The sequence below is a fragment of the Callithrix jacchus genome, chromosome 16, assembly GCF_049354715.1.
Source record: "Callithrix jacchus isolate 240 chromosome 16, calJac240_pri, whole genome shotgun sequence".
NCBI lineage: Eukaryota > Metazoa > Chordata > Mammalia > Primates > Cebidae > Callithrix > Callithrix jacchus.
In genome coordinates, this window is record NC_133517.1 from 98,573,021 (window position 1) to 98,597,085 (window position 24,065).

A 24,065-nucleotide genomic window follows, 5' to 3' on the forward strand; every position below is an offset into this window, starting at 1 on the left:
AGACAGGGGCGCACACTGTTGCCCAAGCTGGAGTGTAGTGGTGCCATCATGACTCACTGCAGCCTCAAACTCTGGGGCTCAATTGATCCTCCTGCCTCAGCCTCCCGAGTAGCCGGGACCACAGATGTGTGCCACCATGCCTGGCAAATTTTAGTATTTTTCTGTAGAGAAAGGCTTTTACTTTGTTGCCCAGGCTGGTCTCCACCTCCAGAGCTCAAGCAATTCTCCTGTCTACACCTCCCAAAGTTCTGGGATTATAGGCATGAGCCACCATGCTGGGCTCAAATTTGTCATATTATTATATTTGAGATGGTGATCTGTAATTAGTGATCTTTGATGTTACTATGATAGTTATCTTGGGGTACCATGAACCACACCCATATAAGACAGTGAACTTAATTGATAAATGTATATGTTCTGACTGCTCTACGCACTGGCGGTTCCCTCATCTCTCTCCCTTTGCTTGGGCCTCCCTATTCCCTCAGACACAACCATTTTGAAATTAGGCCACTAAGTAACCCTACAATGGTTTCTAACTGTTCAAGTGAAAGAAAGAGCTAGAAATGATTAAGCTTAGTGAGGAAAGCCCTCATTGTCAAAAGCCAAGACAGGCTGAAAGCTAGATCTTCTGCACCAAACAGCCAAGTTGTCAATGCAAAATAAAAGTTTTTAAAGGAAATTTAAAGTGCTACTCCAGTGAACACATGAATGATAAGAAAGGAAAACAATCTTATTACTGATATGCAGAAAGTTTGAATAGTTTCAGTGGTATGGATAGATCAAACCAGACATAGCATTCCCGTAAGCCAAAGCTTAATCCAGAGCAAGGCTGTAACTCTCTTCAGTTCTATGAAGGCTGAGAGAGGTGAGGAAATGACAGAAGAAAAGTTTGAAGCTATCAGAGGTTGGTTCGTTAGATGTAAGTATAGAAGGCATCTCTGTAAAATAAAAAGTACAAGATTAAATAGCAAGTCCTCATATAGAGCCTGGAGCAAGTTATCCAGAAGATCTAGCTAAGATCATCGACGATAGCTACACAGAACAACAGATTTTCAATGAAGACACAATCAGCTTCTTTTGGAAAATGTCATCGAGGATTTTTACACCTAGGGAGACATCAATGCCCAGCTTCAACACTTCAAAGAACAGACTGACTTGTATGAGGGGCTAATGCAGTTGGTGACTTTAAGTTGAAGATATTGCTCATTTACCATTCTGAAAATCCTAGGACCCTTAAGAATTGTGTTAAGTCTTATTCTCAGGCCATAGTGGAATAAAAATAGAAATCAATACTAAGAGGAATTCTCAAAACCAAACAGTTACATGGAAACTAAACAACTTGCTCCTGAATGACCTTTGGGTAAACAAGGAAATTAAGGCAGAAATTTTAAAAATTATTTGAAACAAATGAAAACAACATACCAAAATCTCTGGGGTGTGGCAAAAGCAATATGATGGGGAAAGTTAAGAAGTTAAGAAGTCCTCAAATTAACAATCTAACATTGCACCAAAAGGAACTAGAAAAAGAAGAACAAACAAATCCCAAAGCTAGCAGAAGAAAAGAAATAATTAAACGAGTGGAATAAATGAAATTAAGACGTTGCTTCTTCGAAAGGATAAATAGACCATTAGCTACATTAACAAAGAAAAACAGAAGATCCAATAAACACAATCAGATTACAAAGGTGACATTACAACCAATCCCAGAGAAATACAAAAGATCCTCAGAGACTACTGTGAACACCTATACGCATACAACACGGAAATCTAGAGAAAACTGATACATTCCTAGAAGCACACAGCCTCCCAAGACTGAATCAGGAAGAAACTGAAACCCTGAACAGATTAACAATGAGTTCTGTAACTGAATCAGTAAAAAAATCAAAAACACGAAAACAATAAAACCCAACAACCAAAAAGCCTTGGACTGGATGGATTCACAGCAAAATTCTAGCAGACATTAAAAAAAAAGAGCTGATACCAATCCTACCAAAATGATCCCAAAGAATCAAGGAGGAGGGATTCCTTCCTAATTCATTCTACAAAATCAGTATTATCTTGATATCAAAATCTGGCAAAGATACAACAACAACAAAAAATAAAACTACTGGCCAATATCCATAATGAACATAGATGCAAAAATCCTCAAGAAAATACTAGCAAACTGAATCTAGCAGCACATTATAAAATTAATTCACCATGATCAAATGGGCTTTATTCCTGTGTTGCATTGAACTTAGCACAGAAAGTCAACACCAGAACAAAAGTATGCCAAATTGCAGGGTTTATTGCCGGCGACCACGGAGGACTCACGTCTCTCCAACCCGTGGCCCCGTAAAAGAGGGTGACAAGACCTTTTATACCCGTAAAATCACCTCGGGGGTGAGGGGAGAGGATGGGGTGAGGGGCTTCAGACATTCCGAGGGCCAGTGGATTCAAATCAGCTTCTGGGCGGAGATGAGGGTGAGGGGGTTCCGGACATTTCCAGGGCCAGAGGACTATTCTGATTGTCATTTAAGGAGTTCACAGATGCTAAGATTAGCATTCGTTTACACATCGTCTGGGTAGGGGTGGGATCCATAGATTTTCAGTTGCTTGGCGCCAGGATGGAATGATCTTGGGGTGCCTACTCTGGGAAACAAAGGCCAGCAATTCTGATAGATAAAAGGAGGTATGCAGCTTTACCTCTCTTTGCATCCTGCAAATGATCTAGCAATTTACAAAAGCCAAGGTTAGCAGTCATTGTGAGAATGGAAACAGCACTGTTCTTTAAAAAATGGCATTATACAGGTTCTAATTCTAGGCCAGCTATATCACACCTGGGATACAAGTTTGGTTCAACATACTCAGATCAATAAATGTGATTCACCACATAAACACCATTAAAAACAAAATATACATAATCATCTCAATAGATGCAGAATAAGCTTTTGATAAAATTCAACATCATTTTATGATACAAACCCTCACAAACTAGGCATCAAAGAAACATACCTCAAAATAATAAGAGCCATCTATGACAAATCCACAGGCAACATCATACTAAATGGGCAAAAACTGGAAGAATTCCCCTTAAGAACTGGAACAAGACAAAAATGCGTGCTCTAACCACTCTTATCCAACATAGAAGTCCTATCCAGAGCAATCGGGCAAGAGAAAAAAATAAAAGGCATCCAATAGGAAAAGAGGAAGTCAAATTATCTCTCTTCACTGATGATATGATTCTATACCTAGAAAACCCTGAACACTCTGCCAAAGGGTTCCTAGACCTGATAAATGACTTCAGTAGAGTTTCAGGATACAAAAAACATAAAAAAATCAGTAGCATTTCTATGCACCAACAATGTTCAAGCTAAGAGCCAAGTCAAGAACACAATCTCATTTACAAAGCCACACACAAAAATAAAATACCTAGGAATACATCCAACTAAAAAGATGAAAGATCTCTAAAAGAAGAATTACAAAATACTGCTGAAAGAAATCAGAAGTGACCCAAATAAATGGAAAAATATTCCATGTTCATGGATTGGAAGAATCAACATTGTTGAAATGTCTATACTGCCCAAAACAATCTATAGATTCTATACTTTTCCTATCAAATTACCAATCTCATTTTTCACAGAATTAGAAAAAAAAATCTAAAATTTATATAGAACCAAAAAAGAACCTGAATAGCCAAAGCAATCCTAAGCAAAAAGAACAAACCAGAAGCATCACCTTACCCAACTTGAAACTATACTACAAGGCTATAGTAACGAAAACATCATGGTACTGGTACAAAAATAGATGTATGGACCAATGGAACAGAATAGAGAGCCCAGAAATAAAGCAGCATACCTACAACCAACTGATCTTTGACAAAGTCAACAAAAACAAGCAAGGACTTTCTATTCAATAAATGATACTGGAAAAATTGGCTAACCAAATGCAGAAGAACAAAACTGTACCCCTCCTTCTCACCATATACAAAAATTAACTCAAGATGTATTAAATATTTAAGTGTAAGACCTCTCAAACTATAAAAATCACCTAGAAGAAAACCTAGGAAATACCCTTCTGGAAATTAGCGTTGGCAAAGAATTTTGACTGAGTCCTCAACAGCAATTGCAACAAAAACAAAAATTGACTGGTGGGACCTAAGCTAAAGAGCTTCTGCACATCAAAAGAAAATATCAACAGAGTAAAAAAAAACTATAGAAAGGAAAAACTATATGCAAACTATGCATCTGACAAAGAGTGTGAGTCCAGATTTTTAACTATTACCCAAAATCTATAAGGAACTTAAGCAAATCAACAAGCGAAAATAAAATAACCCCATTAAAAAGTGTGCAAAGAATATAACAAACACTGCTTAAAAGAAGACATACAAGTGGCTAACAAACGTACAGAAAAAATGCTGAACATCACTAATCATCAGGGAAATGCAAATCAAAACCACAATGAGATACTATCTCATACTAGAACAACAAATGCTGGTGAGACTGGAGAAAAGGGAACACTTATACATGGTTAGTGGGGATGTGCATTGTTCAGCCCCTGTGAAAAGCAGTTTGGAGATTTCTTAAAAAACTAAAAATTGAACTACCATTTGATCCAGCAAATCCCATTACTGGGTACATACCCAAAATAAAATAAATTGTCCTACCAAAAAGACACATGCACTCACATGTTCACTGCAACACTATTCACAATAGCAAAGACATGGAATCAACCTAGGTGCCCATCAACAGTGGACTGGATAAAGAAAATATGGTATATACACCACAGAATATTATGCAGGCATAAAAAAGAATGAAACCAGGTCCTTTGCACCAGAATGGATGCAGCTGGAGGCTGTTATCCTATGCATATTAACACAGAAACAGAAAACCAAATATTGCACATTCTCACTTTTAAGTGGGAGCTAAAATCTTGGATACGCATGGACATATAGGTGGGAGTTACAGACACTGGGGACTCTGGAGGAGGGAGAGGGGGCGACGGTTAAAAAAAACTGTCTATTGAGTACTATATTCACTATCTAGGTGACAGGATAAATACAAGCCCAAACCTCAGAATCTTGCAAACATACCCTTGTAACAAATCTGCACATGTACCCGCTGAATCTAAAAGAAAAATGGAAATAAATAAGTAAACCTATAGTAACCTACAAGAGCAACAAAAACAATAACCAAAAATAACAATAATCTACTTTGCCTATGCTCTAGAAATGGAACAACTGAGGCTGGATGACAGTGCATCTGTTTATGGCATGGTTTACTGAATATTTCAAACCCAGCAATGAGACCTACTGCTCAGAAGATATTCCTCTGAAAATATTACCGTTCATTGACAATGCATCTGTTCACCCAAGAGCTCTTATGGAGATACACAAGGAGATAAATGTTGTTTTCACGCGTACTAACACAACATTCGTTCTGCAGCCTACGAATCAATGAGTAGTTTTGACTTTCAAGTCATATTATTTAAAAAATACATTTTGTAACACTATAGCTGCCATAAATGGTGATTCCTCTCATGGATCTAGCCAAAGTAAATTAAAAACTTTCTGGAAAGGATTCACCATTCCATATGCCATTAAGAACATTTGTAATTTGTGGGAGGAAGTCAAAATATCCACCTTCACAGGAGTTTGGAAGAAGTTGATTTCAACCCTCGTGGTTGACTTTGAAGGGTTCAAGACTTCAGTGGAGGAAGTAACAGCAGATGTAGTGGAAATAGCAAGAGAACTAGAAGTGGAGCCTGAAGATGTCATTGAATTGCTGTCATCTCATGATCAAACTTGAATGGAGGAGGAGTTGCTTTTTACGGATGAGCAAAGAAAGTGGTTTCTTGAGATGAAATCTCCTTGTGAAGATTCTGGGAATATTTTTTAAATGACAACAAAGGATTTGGAATATTCCAGATACTTAAACAGCAGCTGGGTTTGAGAGGATTGACTCTTATTTGAAAGAAGCTCTACTGTAGGTAAAATGGTATCAAACAGCACCACATGCTACAGAGAAATTTTTCATAAAAGATAAAGTCAGTCAAAGCAGCAGACTTTATTATTGTTTTATCTTAAGAAGTTGCCACAGCCACCCCAACCTTCATCAACCACCACGCTGATCAGTGAGCAACCATCAACATCGAGGACAGGCCCTTCACCAGCACAAATGACTCACTGCAGCCTCAGGTGATCATTAGCTTTTTTGGTAATAAAGTATTTTTTAATTAAAGTATCTCTAACTTTTTAAAACATAATGCTATTGCAGTATGTTTATTGTATTAAATATAGGTTGCGCTATACGTAGTGTAGTGTAAACACAGCTTTTGTATGCACTGGGAAACCAAAGTTTGTGTGACTCACTTTATTGTGGTAGTCTGGAACCAAACCTGCAATATCTCTGAAGTATGCCTGTATAATTTTGCTCATTCTTACTTTATTTTATGGGGTTTTTGTTTTTTGGTTTTTTTTGTTCTTGAGACAGTCTTGCTCTGTCACCCAGGCTGGAGCGCAGTGGTGAGATTTCGGCTCACTGCAACCTCCACCTCCCAGGTTCAAGCAACTCTCTCCTACCTCAGCCTCCCAAGTAGCTGGGATTAAAGACGTGCACCACCATGCCCAGCTAATTTTTGTATATTTAATAGACAGGGTATTTCACCATGTTGGCCAGCCTTGTCTCGAACCCCTGACCTCAAATGATCTGCCCACCTCAGCCTCCCAAAGTGCTGGGATTATAGGCATGAGCCACCTCACCTGGCCATATCCCTACTTTGAACTCATGGTAATTATTGCACCTGCCACCGGACATTGTTTTTATTGTGTTAGTAAAGACACACATATATTACCCAAAGAAATGCATCGTAAGTATTCAAGGAGAAATAGTATAGGTTATCCTTTGATAGATGAGAAAGGCTAGAAAAGACTCAACTAAGGTGATATCTACCTTGAACATTCTTTATGAAAAGAAATTGTGTTTATTCAATTATCTCTTTGCCCACTTGTTTCTGCTCAGTAATTTTAAAACATCTGATTTGCTCAGGTAGTTTATGGTCATTCCTACCTCTGTTAATTATTTTATAACATTCAGAACTAGACTTAGACTGAGGAAAGAACAATCTTTTCGTAGTTTCTTAGGATGTGCAGTGGAACTCCCACATGATTTTGACAACTATTATTTAATTGTGGGGAATGTGTATATGTCTAATTTTAAATCTCTAAATTTTTGCCTTATGTAGATTCCAGGGGGTGGGGAACAAACTTCAAAGTTAATTCTAACTTCAGAAACTATAAAGTAAGTTTTATATTTGGGACATCTTGAAATATGATTAAGTTTTGTAATAACCCATAAGCTTATAGGGAAGTGGAAAGAAAGGAAATATTATAATGTGAGCTCTTTTGACCTTATAATTATGGTTTTAAATGTTAAAATAATAAAATAGTATGATTGGCATTACCAATTAGATAAATACAGAATATTGGCCAGGTGCAGTGGCTCATGCCTGTAATCCTAACACTTTAGGAGGCTGGGGCAGGATGATTGCTGGAGCCCAGGTGTTTGAGACCAGTCTGGGAAACGTAATGAGACCCTATCTCAACAAAAATACAAAAATTAGGTGGGTGTGGTGGCATTCCTGTAGTCCCAGCTACTTGGGAAGATGAGGTGAAACGATTGCTTGAACCCGGGAGGTCAAAGCTGCAGTGGGCTGTCATCATGCCACTGAACCCCAGCTTGGGCAACAACAAAGTGAGACTCTGTTTCAAAAAAAAAAAAGGGAAATAGAATATCCCTCTAGTTGTACCTATATCTGTAAGTCAAGTAATTTTCTGAGAAAAACAAATAAAATGCTATATATTTTTATCAGGGGTTCTACAGCATTAAAAGTTGTAATTGGTAGTTTCTACCATCCCTCTATTCAGAAAATCAGAATATCACCTGTATCTTATAAATATTTTTATATTCATTAGATTTGGAAGACATTATTGAAAACAAAATGAATGATGCAATAAGTATCATAAAGGTGTGGCACACACCCTGAGGCAAAAACCCAGGGAATAGAGAAACAGCAAAACCTTTATTTACTATGTCTGCCAAGGAACAGGTTGGCAGTTTTTTTTCTTTAAAGGGACAATTTATATGATTGCTTGGTCATTTTAGATAAAGAAAATAAAGCTTTATTATTACCCCTTAGTATCACCTTAGCCCATCACTTTGGATGACGAGGGTGTTGTGTCATACTTTCATTAAGCACAATCTCCTTCGTTTATGTCTCCAAACTGCTTATGGTATTGTTTCCATCTTACAGTTGAGAAAACCAAGAGCCAAAGAGGATAACGGCTTTGCAGGGGTCACGCATAGTGAATACCTGGCGGGGACAGGTCTCCTGACTTTTGGAACAGTGCCTTTTGGTCTGACTTTTAAAATAGCTTGTTTCCTCTGTGCCATGGTAACCCTCAGCAAAATGTCCCACCTTCTTTTTTTTATACCCCCTTCCTCTCACTGTAAGTGGTCCACAATATCCCCACTCCATTCTCTCATCTTCTTAGCCTTAGTCTATTATTTCTTGTTGTGTAATATCATCCTAAAGTTTAGTGGTTTAAAATTACAACCATCAATGAGTGCTTTGGGATCAATTGGTCAGCTAGGTGTTCATTAATGTGGGTCAGACTTGGCTGAGTCCACCTGGGCTCACTCGTGTCTCTGCAGCCAGCTGGTATGTCAGCTGGGGGCTGACTGCTCTAGGGATGGCTCCCCTCTGGGGTTGGACATTGCCTGACTATTGGTTAGGGCCATAGACACTAATGCAGCCAGGTTGCGTGTGTCATCATCTGTCATCACTCAACAGGCTAGCCTGAGCTTGTTCTGAAAATATTTCATAAGAGAACCATGCAATAAGTTTTGAGGCCTAGTCCTGGAACTAGCATATTTTCGCTGCTTTTGTAGCCTGAATTAATAGATAGGGAATTAGACTGTTCTTTCTAAGAAGAGGAGGTACAAGACTCCCTAGCCAAGGGCACAGTTACAGGGAGGAGTAAGGAATTGTTTCCATTTTTGCAAACTGCCATACTCCAATTACTTTCAAATAACTTGTCTGAATCATTCATATTAAGATATTAATAATTTAGTAGTTTATACCTTTTCAGGAATATCTTCTTTGGGCAAAAATAAACCTGTAAGAATATTTAAAGGATCGGCAGCATAATGCTGTCTTCATGAAGAATTACCTATTTTATTATTTTGTTTTCTGTGGATTTGGTGTCATAGCCAAGAAATTATTGCCAAATCCTGCCACCAATTTTTTAATATCCAGACTGTTGTTAAAAGGACAACTTCAGCCCAATTGAATTTAAAGGACCTTAACTGAGCAATGAATAATTCATGAATCAGGCAGCACCCAGAATCACAGCAGATTTAGAGAACCTCCAGGGATGCCTCATGGTCAGAACAAATGCATAGAGAAGAAAGGGAAGTGGTATATAGAAATTGGAGGTGAGATACAGAAACAGCTGAATTGGTTACAGGTTGGCATTTTCCTTATTTGAACACAGTTTGAACACTCAGAAGTGTATGACTGGTTGGAGTATGGCTGCTGGCATTGGCCAAGACTCAGCTATTGTTACAGGCACATACTCCTAAGTTTGGGTTTCAGTCTTGTCTACCCACTAAGTTAGGTTGCAATTCATCCACAAGGACTCAAATATAGAATTATGGAGTCCTTCTCAGGCCATATTTAGTTTGCTTTAACACTGTTAACCTTGGGCCAGGGAACTATTCTGTAGCAGGTGAGCTTTCCTTACTTCTTCAAGTCGAAGCACATTCTTACTTCACCACCAATTTTTTATTATTATAAAATATAAGTAGTATAAAATTTTACCATTTTAGCCATTTGCAAGTGTACACTTCTGTGGCACTAAGAACATTGTCACTGATGTGCATGCAACTGCATTCATATCCATCTCCAGAATTTTTTCATCTATCCCAACTGTGTACTCATTAAACACTAACTCCCCATTCTTCCTTCCCCTGAACCACCATTCCATTTTCCATCTTCATGAATTTGACTACCTTAGATACCTCATGTAAGTGGAATCAAACAACATTTGTTCTTTTGTGACTGTCTGATTTTATTTAGCATAATGTCCTCAAGGTTATAGACAAAAACTGTCAAACTGTAAAATAGTTGAAGAGATTTATTCTGAGACAAATATGAGTGACCAGTGGCCTGTGGCACAGCCCCAGGAGATCCTGAGAACATGTGCCCAAGGTGGTCAGGCTACAGCTTTGTTTTATGCATTTAGAGATATGTCAATCAATACATGTAAGGTGTGCATTGGTTTGGACTGGAAAGGCGGAAAAACTGGATGTGAGGGCTTCCAGGTTATGGTGAATTCAAAGCTTTTCTGATTGGCAATTGGTTGAAAGAGTTATTATCTAAAGACCTGGAGTAAATAGAAAGGAACATCTGGATTAAGATAAGGGGTTCTATCATGCAGATGAAGCCTCTGGGTAGCAGACTTCGGAGCTCTCATCAGACCTAAAAAGGAGCCAGAGTCTTGGTAAATTCTCTACTGGACCAGGGAAAAGACCTGGAAAGGAATGGAAATGCTCTACAGAATGTAGATTTTTCCCTATAAGAGACAGCTTTGCAGGGCCATTTCAAAATATGTCAAAGAAATTTATTTTGGGGGTAAAATACTTTGATTTCTCTCAGGGCCTGTTATCTGTCATGTGATGCTATACTAGAGTCAGGCTGGAATTTGGTCTTATTGCTATAAAAAGTCTGTTTTGTCAGTCTTAAGATCTTTGTTTTCATGTTAATGCTGGTCAGCTGTGCCCTAATTCCAAAGGGAGGAGGGTATAATGAGGCATGTCCCAACCCCCTCTTCCCATCATAGCCTAAATTACTTTTTCAAGTTAACTTTGGAAAGCCTTTGGCCTAGGGGAGGGTCCATCAGTCAGTTGAAGGGCTCAGAATTTTATTTTTGGTTTATAAGGTTCATCCATGTGGTAGTGTATATTCAAATTTCCTTCATTTTTAAGGCTGGATAATGTTCCATTATATGCATATATACTCTATGTTGTTTATGCATTCATCCATTGAGGGACACAGGTTTTTTCCACCTTTTGGCTATTATGAATAATGCTGCTATTATTGAATGTAAGTGTCCAAATATCTGTTCAAATCCTTGTTTTGAGTTCTTTTGGATATATATCCAAAAGCAGAATTGCTAGACCATATGATAATCCTGTGTTTAATTTTTTGAGGAATCTCTATGCCATTTTTCACAGTGGCTGCACCATTTTACTCAGCAACGTATAAGTGTTCTAATAACTCCCCATCTTCGCCCACACTTATTTCCTTTTCTTTTTAATCACAGCCATCCTAATGGATGTGAAGTAGTGACTCAACGTGGTTTTGATTTGCATTTCCCTAATGATTAGTGATGCTGAGCATCTTTTCATGTCTTTATTGGCCATTTGTGTATCTTCTTGGAGAAACAGCTATTCAAGTCCTTTGCATATTTTTTAATCAGGATGTTTATTTTTTGTTGTTGAGTTGTAGGCATCCTTTAAATATTCTGGATCTCAATCCAGATATACGATTCGCAAATATTTTCTCCCATTCCATGGGTTGCCTTTCATTCTGTTGATAGTGTGTGTTGATGCAAAAAGTTTTTAATTTCAGCCAGGTGTGGTGGCTCACGCCTGTAATCCCAGCACTTTGGGAGGCCAAAGTGGACAGATCAATTGAAGTAAGGAATTCAAGACCAACCTGGCCAACACGGCAAAACCCCATCTTTACTAAAAATACAAAAATTAGCTGAGTGTGGTAGCGCATGCTGTAGTTCCAACTACTTGGGAGGCTGAGGCATGAGAATTGCTTGAACCTGGTGGGCAGAGATGGCAGTGAGCCGAGATCATGCCACTGCACTCCAGCCTGGGTAACAGAGTAAGATTCAAGTTTTTAATCTTGATGAAGTACAATTTATCTATTTTTTTCAATGCCTATGATTTGGTGTCATACCCAAGAAATTATTGCCAAATCCTGCCACCAATTTTTAAATACCCAGCCTGAAGCCATTTAAACTGCTCAGTGAATGACTTAAAGAATTTTAAAGTGAGTTGTTTCTATTCAACAATTTACTTTTATAATTATAGGAGATGTTAACAAATATCCATTCAATGCCAATTTTTTTTCTCAGTCTTTATTTTCCCGATTACTGCCAAGTCCACTAGATGTAAATAGAAAGCATGGAAATAGCACATTGTATTGTGCCCCAATTGTTTCCCCACGAGAGAAAGTGATCAAAATTATTACCAAGTGCCTCTATTAGGAAAAGAAAATTCTTAACTGATTAAAGACCATAGATATTATATATCAACTATAAAATGAATTTTCAACTTTTTACTTCATTGAAAAAAATACTAAATTTCATTTCTAAATACTAAATACTAAATTTCATGCTATGCTTGAGTCAGGCTGGAATTTGGTGTCTTATTGCTACAAAAATCACATATAATAAAGCTCTAAAACTTCAAAGACATTTTGCATTCTGAAAAGGGTTCTTTGTGGTTGCAGTCTTCATTTGAAATTCAAATAACTCCTTGGAATTTGAAGCTGGCTAGAAGTTATGTAGTGTAGAATAAGAAGGCGATGATCCTTTGTATCATTGCAAATTTATACTAATAGAAAATATTATACTTTTGTACCTAAATAGGAGCAACAAACGCATCTTTTGAAATCATTAAATAATACATGAGCTATCTATGATAAACATCCTGGGCAATGTGTAAGAACTTACCTTTTAACCTCTATAGCTCTTGGGTTAGACCATTACATATTTTTAAAGCAAGTGTTTATTACATCTTCAATTTTATATAGCAATAGATAACACAGAAGACTCAATAGAAAGAAGAATAAGCCTTGGTTCTCTTCCTTCAGAGAGTAAATAAGGGAGGCTTAACATTTAGGATCTGAGAAAGTTAAGGTGGGATGAGGTGGTCTGAGGAGATGGACCTCTGCAGGCCAGGAGGACAAGGTTTGGTTGGAGTGAGAGGCGCACCTGCATGACCTGGGGAGCAGTGGCACAAGCAAGTGTCACATCTGGTTGGAGGATGGCGTTGCCAGATACCTGAGATAGAGGAAGCACTTTAAAAGTAAGTCATGGACAGAGGCCTGGGTGAGGACTCATTGTGGCGAGCTGGTATAGCAGTTCATTGTTTGATGTAGTAGACTGTAGAGAATCACTGTAGGTTTTTGACCAGGGGAGAAGAAGGAAAATTTAGCCCATCTCCAGTGGAGATCATAGAACCTTAGAAGTAAAGGAATTTCTGGAAATGTCTTCTCCAATATCCCATTTTTACTTAGGCCAGAGAAGTGAAATAACTTGCTCAAAAGGTTACCCAGTTAGAAAATAGCAAATCTGGCCAGGCACGGTGGTGCACACCTGTAATCCCAGCACTTTGGGAGGCCAAGGTGGGCAAATCACAAGGTCAGGAGATGGAGACCCTCATAGTCAATATGGTGAAACCCTGTCTCTACTAAAAATACAAAAAAACTAGCTGGGAGGGGTAGCATGCGCCTGTAGTATCAGCTACTCAGGAGGCTGAGGCAGGAGAATCACTTGAACCCGGGAGGCGGAGGTTGCAGTGAGTTGAGATAGCACCACTGCACTCCAGTCTTGTGACAGAGTGAGACTCTGCCTCAAAAAAAATAAATAAATAAAATAAGAAAGAAAGAAAAGAAAAGAAAAAATAGCAAATCTGTGTCTCATATTTATCCTTTAACTTGTAGTCTGATGATCTTTCTTTCATATCACAGCCCTCCAAAAGATATTTGAGAAAAGAAAACAAAAAGAAAGGATACTTAAGAAGCAGTATCTTGATAGGGGAAAGTCAAAGAACTATTTTATTTATTTTAGTAAACGAGGCAGACAAATATCTAGAGAATTCACAAAGGACAAAGTGATTTCTTAAAAATAGTATTTGAGGCTGGGCATGGTGGCTCACACCTGTAATCCCAGCACTTTGGGAGGCCGAAGCTGGCAAATCAGAGTTTCGAGACCAGCCTGGACAACATGGTGAAACCCCGTCTCTATTAATTAAAAATACAAAAATTAGCTGGGTATGGTAGTGGGCACCTGTAATCCCAGCTACTAGGAGACTGAGGCAAGAAAATCACTTGAACCCAGGAGGCGGGGGTTGCAGTGAGGTCACATTGTGCCACTGCACTCCAACCTGCGCAACTGAGCAAGACTCCATCTCAAAAAAAGAAAAAAAAATATATATATATAGTATTTGAAAAAAGTGAAAAACTAATTCTAATTAAATCAATATTAATATTCCAAATCGACACTGGCAAATGGGTGCTAAGCTAAAACTGAATTACTGAACAAATGAATACCTAAATATGTCTTTTTCTTTCAGTAAATACCTTACAAGTATTATTTAAGGAAAACATTTTCTTTTACAGATTCACCTTTTTGGGGTTTTGCTGGCCATTTTAGGAAACTTGGTGATCAGCATTTCTCTAAATATTCAGGTAAGAAAAAAGCTTATTTTTCTAAAACTGTAGATTGATTCAGGGACACATGATGACTCTCATGGGCTTTGGGAACTTTTGCCTTTGTAGATCTTTTCTCTGTAAAAATTATAAAAAAATATATTTTGTGACTTCATTCGTATATAGACAAATACATATAATCCAGGCTGAAGTGCATTCATTTTTCTTCTTCTTCTTCTTCTGATTTTGAAAGAAATTAATTCTGGGGTGTAGAGAGGACTCCAATAGTATTATAGACCCCAGGTAAGGGGCCTACTAGGTCTAATGGATAAACAGCACTGGTTTGATTTGTAGTACTTAGATTTCTTTCATAGCCTTCACCCCAGATGGGATATGGATATTTTTTAGAAGCAGGTCATCTGGCCGTGGTGGCTCATGCCTATAATCCCAGCACTTTGGGAGGCTGAGGTGGATGGATCACGAGGTCAAGAGATCGAGACCATCCTGGTCAACATAGTGAAACCCCATCTCTATGAAAAATACAAAAATTAGCTGGGCATGGTGGTATATGCCTGTAGTCCCAGCTGCTTAGGAGGCTGAGGCAGGAGAATTGCTTGAACCCAGGAGACGGAGGTTGCAGTGAGCCGAGATCGTGCCATTGCACTCCAGCCTGGGTAACAAGAGCGAAACTCTGTCTCAAAAAAACAAAAAGAGTACAGATTATAGGATTTTTATCCCCTTTCTTTAAAATTCTGTTAAATATGCCAGTATAGATTAATGGTCTTGAGAAAAGAATGTAGAGTACAAAATAGGAACTATAACAGAACTTGAATCAGAAACCTGAATAAATTGCTGATTTGCTAAACTAAAAACTGAATGAAATATGAATTGTTAACCAAATAATAAAAAATCTTAAATCATTTAATGAATCACTTTGAAATAGAATCAAATCACTGCAGTTTCTAAAACGATTTGAATCAAAATAAACCTAAACATCAGAATATCTCCCAGATTGTTATATGGTAGTTCCCTCTTATCCTCAGGGGATACCTTCCAAGACTCCCAGTGGATGTCTGAAACTAGAGCTAATACTGAACCCTATTCAGTATACACTGTGTTTTTCCTAGACATACATACCTACGATCACATTTAATTTACAACGTAGGCACAGTAAAAGATTAACAATAACTAATAATAAAATAGAACAAGTAAGTAAAATAAGAGTTACTTGAACATAAGCTGTGCTGTTGCAACAGCTGATCTGGTAACCGAGAAGGCCACTGAATGACTAAAGGACAGGGGGTGTCTGCAGCGTGGATACATTGGACAAAGGGAGAATTCACACGCCAGGGGGGACAGCCTGAGATTTCATCCTGCTACTCAGAAGAGCATGTAATTTAAAATGTATGAAATGTTTATTTCTGGAATTTTCCATCTAATATTTTCTAACCATGGGTAGCTGAAACCACAGAAAATGAATCTGTGGATCGGGGGTGACTACTATATTTATTTGTATAAATCTTTGCTAGCAAATGACCTAGTATAATTTTCAATAATTCCCCCAAAATGCATTTATTTAAAAAAAAAATCAGTGTTCTTATGAAAGGAATTAAAGGAATACCAAAAAAAAAAAAAAAAAAGTGACATTCCCCTCATAGCTCAGAATGTTTTATTTATCTTCTGATTTACTTTCAGAAATATTCTCACCTTCATTTGGCACAACAAGAGCACCCAAGGCCATACTTCAAGAGCGTGCTGTGGTGGGGTGGTGTCCTGCTGATGGCCGTGGGAGAGATGGGGAACTTCGCAGCCTATGGATTTGCTCCCATTACTCTGATCGCTCCATTAGGCTGTGTGTCTGTTACAGGTAAGCCATTCTGTATTTTGACAAACAGAAACTTAAAGAGCAGAATCACTGGAGAAAAACACACAACTGAAATGACAAATGCACCAAGGAAGAAAGGCTATTCCCTGGTTTTTTAGCACGTTTACGTGGAACAATTATTCTGCTAATTTCAGTTATCCATTGTCATGCTGTCACATTAACCATGAAGAAACTTGCATTTTGTGACTATAACACTTATGTGTGAAAGCCTGACGCCTGAGTCTTAATAAATTAACAGTGACAGAAAATGTTATACTGTGCTTGTAATCATTAAGGAGTTACCTAAAAGCATTTGTAATGCAATGTTTTACTCATATGTTAAACTGATAGTACCTGTAGTTAGAGTCTTAGATGCCTGGTCTTGACTCCATAATTTAGTGTCTTTTTGACGGTAAGAATTAAATATTGGTTATTCTACATTACTATAAGAATGTGTAATTTCACAGTAATGACACAAATATCTACTTGGAAATTTTATGTGATTTATTAAGTACATTTAGAAAAGAAAAAATGAGGTGTTGTGAAAGACTAAAAAAAAGAGCAAAAATCATTGCTAAAAAGGAGAACAAATTCTCTAAGCCCTGTTAAAATCAATAAAATCTTTTTGGCTTTACTCTTTATCTGCTGCTATGGAAACAGGACATTTCTGAATTTCTATGAATTTAGAAACTTCATTGAAATAGAAACAAGTTGATAGTTATTATCTATTAACACCTAGATCAAGCATATCACATGTTTACATATCCCAATTTGAATTTTTCTCCTAAACAACTATATAATATTCTTAAAGAAAACATCATTTATACTGAAACAATATAGATTCAAAGAGCACTATTTTATTTTGTAAGCTGTTTCTCTAAATCACTTAAAATATTTTATTTAAAATACTTTCATGAGGTATAATAGAATATTTAGCAAAAAACACTAATTTTGCTTTCTAGAAATTGCCTACTTAAAAGAGCCATCCTGTTACCACTCTGAAAAGGCACACAATTTATGTAACCATTTACTTTTTTTAACATTCCAATAGAACGAGCAAATTGGGTAAACCTCATTTTCTCTTTAGTAAAGTCCATAACATGTACATAGACAATTTAGACATTTTATGTTTTCAAAATCTGAGACATAACAGATAAAAGGTCTAGTTATACGATCAACTTGGGATTCCTCCAGACTCTTGCTATCTTGAATATGTTGTTCTATTCTCCGTAATGACTGTGTATGTCATTCTGATCTTTAGTTTTGTTCCTTACTTTATTCTCAGTTTCCATGAAATAGCCAGAGAAAAATGTGTCCAGGCATATTAGATAGATACCTGGGGAAGGGAGGCAATAAGCGTACCCTATCGTATTGAAATTCTCCATTTGTCTCATGTCTCCTCTTCCTGGGAAACCTTTTGGGGTAATGGGGTTATAAGAAAAAGGGTGCTGCCCCAGATGGTTCAAAGAAAGAGGAAATATTGTTGTAAAGATCAAAGATTTCACAGAAATGAGATATAGCCAGACCTCATGGGGCCTAAGGTAAGAATGGGGCAGTTTTCAGGACTTCAGGGTCAGCCACGGTACCTCTCCGAGAACTTCAGGGAAGCTAGCTGCCTGTGAGTCTGCTCATCTTGGCAAGACTTGATCCAAGCTCTCATTAAAAACTGGAAGCTGAAGCTTTCTAACCTTCCACTCAGAAACAGTGTCCTATTCTCCCCAAGTCCCCTGCAAACCGATCCACCCACTTTCAAACTCTGAGCCCACTGCCTTGACAGATGGGCTTTTGCTTCCTGCTACAGATTATTTTTCTTTGTGTGCTGTTAGCCCCAATTAAAGTTTCAGCTTCAGAACATTTTTAGCTACCTCCCTCTCTGTCCATCTAAAATGACTCAAAGAAGTGAACTTACAGCCTCGAACACACTCTATTCCTACTTTACAATCTTTGCAAACAGTAATGTATGCTCATAAATAGTATTCCCACAGCAGTCCTAAGCTGAATTTAAATCATTGTAAAGCTTTGTGGGTGGCTGAGGGACTGCTGGTGATGGAGAATTTTCCCTAGAATAAACCTCTGCTACCCTGAGATTCTTGATAAAGGTTCTAGAAACTCTAGAGAATTTGAAGGGAAAGGAAAAGTATAAACCAGATGTGTCTTATGTTGGTGTCTACAGATGAAGCAGAAAATCCACATTTTTCTATGTTAAAACTTTTTTTCTGTATCATTTTTTGGGAGCTTTAAGAAATCAAATCTCCCTTTGAATTTTAACAACAAATAAAATTATTTCAGTGTTGCATGGGAAATTGCATATTCTTTTCTGATTTTTCTTCTATCTTTTGTTGCTTTTCTAAGAGAAGGAGACAGAGAGAGAGAGAGAGACTATTAAAATCCAGAACACTTACAATAGTTTCAGTCCTTAAGTCCAAGTGTGTTAAGTTCCTTAAGTCTTTCATCTTCCTCCCCATCCTTAGACGGTCTGGTTCACACCAACACATTGCGCTCCTTTCTTCCTTTCCAGAAGTAGGGAGAGACTGTGCAGGTAAACATGTGAACTAGTCTTACTACACTGACGATAGCTAATATACCAGAACTGCTATGTTGTTTCAAATAATCAAAATTCCTGCTTCTCTTGTATACTTTAATTAGTATGGTATATATTTATATAATTTAATTGAGTATAATATACTCAATTATGTATTAATGTAGTTATATTAAATATACATTAATATATTCATGTTTAATAATATAAATACAATTATATTGGTTATATTTAATATATAATAGTTAACATAGTATATTGACTATATTAATATGTAATAGTTAACATAATTATATTAATTATATTGGTTATATTTAATAATATTGATTATATTAATATACGATATTTAATATAATTATATTGGTTCTATTTAATATATTTTATTTGTATATATTTAATATAGTTATACATTAACAGACAATATATTAATTAAATGCATATTTAATATATAGTTATATATTAACAGATATATTAATTGAATCTGTTAATATATAAATAATATATATTAAATATGCATTTAATATATAATTAATTTTTATACAATTAATTGAATGCATATTCAATTAATATATTATTTCATATGCATTCGGTTAATATATACATGTCATATAATGTACATGCATATGGCATATGTCTGACATACATACTAGTCATATATAGGGCTCATTTGTAAGAAGCACCATAGTTAGTAATATGGGCATTTCAAATTGCCCTCTGCCCATGTTTTCCTGCCCTGAAGCATCTTTCTTCTGTCCTTTCTTTCCCTTTCTCTGTGTGTCCTGCTGTTCCTCACTGACATGCTCAGCTTCAGACAGCATTTGCCCAACATTTCTCTTACAGGTAGATTCACAGGTGTTCTAAGAAACAAAGAATTCCATAATCAAACAGGATTCTGCAATTTGGGGTTTTAAAGGCGACGCAGTTTTCATTAGTGTAGGGCTTCTTGGGGTCCTAAAATAGGCCCATGCACACTGTGAGTCTTTGAGAGGCAGATGCAGGTTTCCAAAACCTGATGAGTGCATCTGGGATTCTCTTGAGCTTATCTCAATGGACAGCAGTTCTGCAGAAAACCCTTTAGAGAATTCTTAAGGCAAAGCTCACAGGCAGTCACATCAGGCTAGAGATTCAGCCTAAATAACCCGTCCATGCCTTACCATGAAGACAGCACAATGGAGAATGATCTCAGTACACAGAGAAGCCCAGGCCTGGGTCCAGGTTTTTGAGATAATCAGAACCTTCGTAAACTTGTGTCATCTTTTAATTTTACTTTATTTTTCTCACTTGGAAGTCTTTCTCAATGAATAATAGGTCCAAAATCTATTCGGACTAAAATACTAGTTATACTGGCAGTGTGGTTAATTCTAGATGTGGATTTGTGTTTCCATTTATTCAGAAAGCTTAATTAGTGATTTTCAATTTTACCTAGAGGCTAGGTTCAATACTCGCCCTAATAAACCAGGGCAGCAGGAAGGTCAAGAGCTCTAGGGCCACACTGCCAGGTTTAAATCACAGTTCTGCCATTGGCAAGCTCTGTGACCTTGGCAAATTATTAAAACCAATTTATACCTCAGATTCCTAGCCTGCAAAATGGGAATGAAAGTAGTTTCTGTATTAGAGGTCGTCATGGGAAAGAACTGAGTAAACTCAAACTCCCAAGGACCGTGTTAGATATATAGTATTTGACATAATGACAACACTGGCTATTGTCACTATGATTTGTAATTATTACTGTATAGAAAAACAAAATACCTTATTCTTTATAATGGAGTATACTTCCATGCCTCCAAAGATGGTTGATGGTTGCATTCTCTAAAATGGAGAAACCATTTCAAGAAAGGCTTTTTATTACTCTTACTCATGCATTGGTTAAATTTATGGACAGCAGAAAAGTAGGATCCTCACAGCTCGTTTTTCATCCAGTTAAGTAGCAATTACCCTTCAACTCCTTCACATATTCTCTACCAAAAAACAGTGGAAAACACAAGAATTTCCAAATAATGTACCAAGATGAAATGCATTTTAAAAACAAATATAGGAGTTTGTCAGAGGAAATGCATAGCAAGTTAGATGTGTGTACAGTTTTCCATCTTCTTGCTCTGGCTTCAAAGCACATTGTTCACTTGTTTATTAATTAGACAGAGGCCAAATGGCAGATTCCTTTCAGATCAACTGTGATTTGAGGATATGCTTAATATACCAGAAATCCAGTACAAAGAAATAGGTTGGATATTCTGTGGAGTTTGCAATATAATTTCAAACTACTGATAATCCTTCTTGTCTCAGGTAAACCCTTGCTCAGGAGATCTTTCCTGGCTTTCAGACTAAGGTCATTAAACAGGCTTATTCTCTGCTCCCTGCACATCCTATGCAGGCCCTCTCTCATCTGTGTGGTGTTGTTTTATGAATTAGAAAAAGGCAGCCCTTTCTCAAAATACCTTATTTCTGTCTGTCTGCAAATGATTGTAATACATTAATTTTGTTAGAGCAGGACACTGGCACCATCTATCAGAGAACTGTGCTGAGAAATACGCAAATCAACAACGTATTAGATGCTGGTGTGCCGCCTCAGATGTGGAGACTTCCCGCACTGCAAAACCTACCCCACCTGCCCAACCACACACAGCGACCCTGCCCTACACTTCCCCTTTGGTATCTCTCAACATACTCACAATGACCTGTTTCATGTCCCTCCTCACCATTTAACTGTGACCCAGGGGACGGGCAACTGACTGCGTGTCTCATTGCTTGACATTTGCCCTTCCTGGGAGAGCATGGCACCTGGAAATCACACAGTGCAGCCTGTAGAAATGGTTCGAGTTTGAATTTTGATAAAACAAGGATAGGATGTTCTGTTCTAGGGTGTTGGAAGAGATAAACACTTGCTTAAGAAATTTCAATTCCTAATGAAGCATGGTGGTTAAAGAGTTCATTGCAAGAGACTCATGAATATTCACGCTTGTGAACACTCACAGGCCTATAATCCTGTCCGTTGGGGGTTGAGTTCAATTATTTGTGCATCTCCAAAGCGTGGGCTTCCATTTAATGTTTTCCTTTTTCTGTTTATCCCCATGACTGTGATCTATGCTATGCCTAAACATTTAGAGATGATTAAAAACAATGAAGTTATCAACAATCCAAAGAATTGAAGCCACATGGAATTAAATAGCTTCATGGCAGACCTCATTCAGTATAAAATTAATTAGTCTATGGGGTGGCAAGGAAGTGGGATATGGAGGGAGATCGTTGCAGGGGCAAGGAGGGAGAGAAGGAGAAGTAGAACGTGATGGAAGCACTAGTGACATTTTTCGGTTCTATGCCTCTGAATATATTGATTAAAAGAAACCAGAAAAGAGTTCAAGAACATATCACCTTCTTCCAAGTTAAATTCAGGGAACACTTTAGACAAAATTATAAAGGTAAGAAACTAATATTGAATGAGCATCCACTATGCCAGGTATGAGACACATAAACTCGTTAGCTCACTTCATCATTGCCCAGCTGAATGGAAATGAGTAATAAATAGATTGATTTTAGGATAAATTATATTAAATTAACATTTGAAATTTTGGATGGAAAGATAATAGCAGCAAGATCTCCATGGCCCTAGAATAATTTCCTAAGTGAAGTAGTCCTCTGTTACTGAGCTAATTTGGGTTAAGGTTGGAGAGCTAACTGCATTGAGAGAATGAGGAGAGCATGAGTCTGATAAGTCTTTTCCATCTCTAATTTTCCCCAATATGCTGGGTTTTGCTCAAATCAAAATTCATGATGTGGAATACATGTTGTTTTGTGTATTTCTGTGGTGCTGTTATGAAGCCCTAAACTGAAATGTATCTGTAATCCATTAGACAATGGTCATAGCAGAGCCAGGAAGCCCTGGTGAGGCCTTTTGGAATTCCAAAGAAATCATGTCAAGCAGAAACTTTGGTCTCCAAGATTTTTATTAGAAACAAATGAAAGGAAACATAAACAGACCAATGAGCAAGTGACGCGTAGCGTTACAGAAACCTAGATGCTGTGAATTCTCTTTGTCCCTTAGAGCAATGTGCTTAGTGCCAGCCTGGATGAGGTCACCGGAACTCTAAACCTCACAGGATGCCTGTGATAGTGTCGCTTCACATGGACATCGATTTTAATGTTGAAGATATGCAGAAAATTTCGCTCTTCTCAGTGGTTTGCTGAGTTATCTGCTTTTGCATGTTTGTCCAAAAACCAGCCTACATAAAATGTGTGAAATAAAACTCTGAAGTTTTAATTTTATGTCTGCTCATACATTCTCAGCAGAAAGCATTCCTGAAGCCTAAACACTCTATTTGAAACATCTTTTCCACTCATCCTTATTTTTTCAGCATGCCACAAAGTATTTCTAGAGAGATTGCTAATGATTAAGTAACACACAATTAAATTTGTAATACAGAATTAACATAGTCAGTGGTAGTATTTTTACTTTTTTTGGAGTCTTTTCAACTTTAATCATTAATGCATGCCAAGAAAAATGTAGAAAAGAAAGGATTATTGTTCTTAATCCAGGTAAGTTTTCTCATTTGAAATTGTGCAAATTGTCTCTGAATGACAGTTCTTTCTTCATTATCTTTAATAAATGACAATAGCAATTTTTTTAATCAACATGAATTACTTGACGCTTTTTCCTGCCAACATGAATTGTAGAACTTTTCTCTCTGTGAGATGACATTTTTCAAACTGTCATATCCTCAGATCTTCAAATCTTAATTCCATGGAATATATTGTAATTGACATACCTCTTTTCCTAAAATTGTGCAACTGACGGGGAATGATAATTAGGAGCTCTGCCTCAATATGGTCAGAGTTGACTCAGCCTGTGAGCACGCTTAATGTGTCCATGTGTTTGAAGCTTGATTGTGACTGACATGAGAGTGTTTTTGTGGTTTTCTTTTTAGCAATACAATAAAGTTGCCATTATAAGTGGTCAGAAACCACAAGCCAGATATTTACATGTGAGGCTCTGTTTGTAGCGTTATTATATAAATATGTTCTTTTCATGTCATGGGTTTTTGTTTTGTTTTGTTTTGTTTTTTGTAAAAGAAAGTTTTCCTTACTGTTTTATCTTCTACTTTTCTATATTATAAATATACATCCTGGTTTCTCCCTATATCACAGAGGTGACACAATACATTGAATGTGCAGGAAACAAAA

At 37.2% G+C, this 24,065-nt stretch overlaps 1 protein-coding gene across 3 annotated transcripts in view; it reads left to right on the forward strand.

The window, feature by feature from the left end:
- NIPAL2 (NIPA like domain containing 2) overlaps nucleotides 1–24,065 on the forward strand; it is a 101,461-nt gene that overhangs the window by 22,644 nt on the left and 54,752 nt on the right. For all 3 annotated transcript variants that reach the window (XM_035277617.3, XM_035277619.3, XM_035277618.3), the window contains exons 2-3: nucleotides 14,458–14,526; nucleotides 16,183–16,354. In XM_035277617.3, the coding sequence (XP_035133508.2) occupies nucleotides 14,458–14,526; nucleotides 16,183–16,354 (241 nt within the window). The remainder of the gene's footprint in view (nucleotides 1–14,457; nucleotides 14,527–16,182; nucleotides 16,355–24,065) is intronic.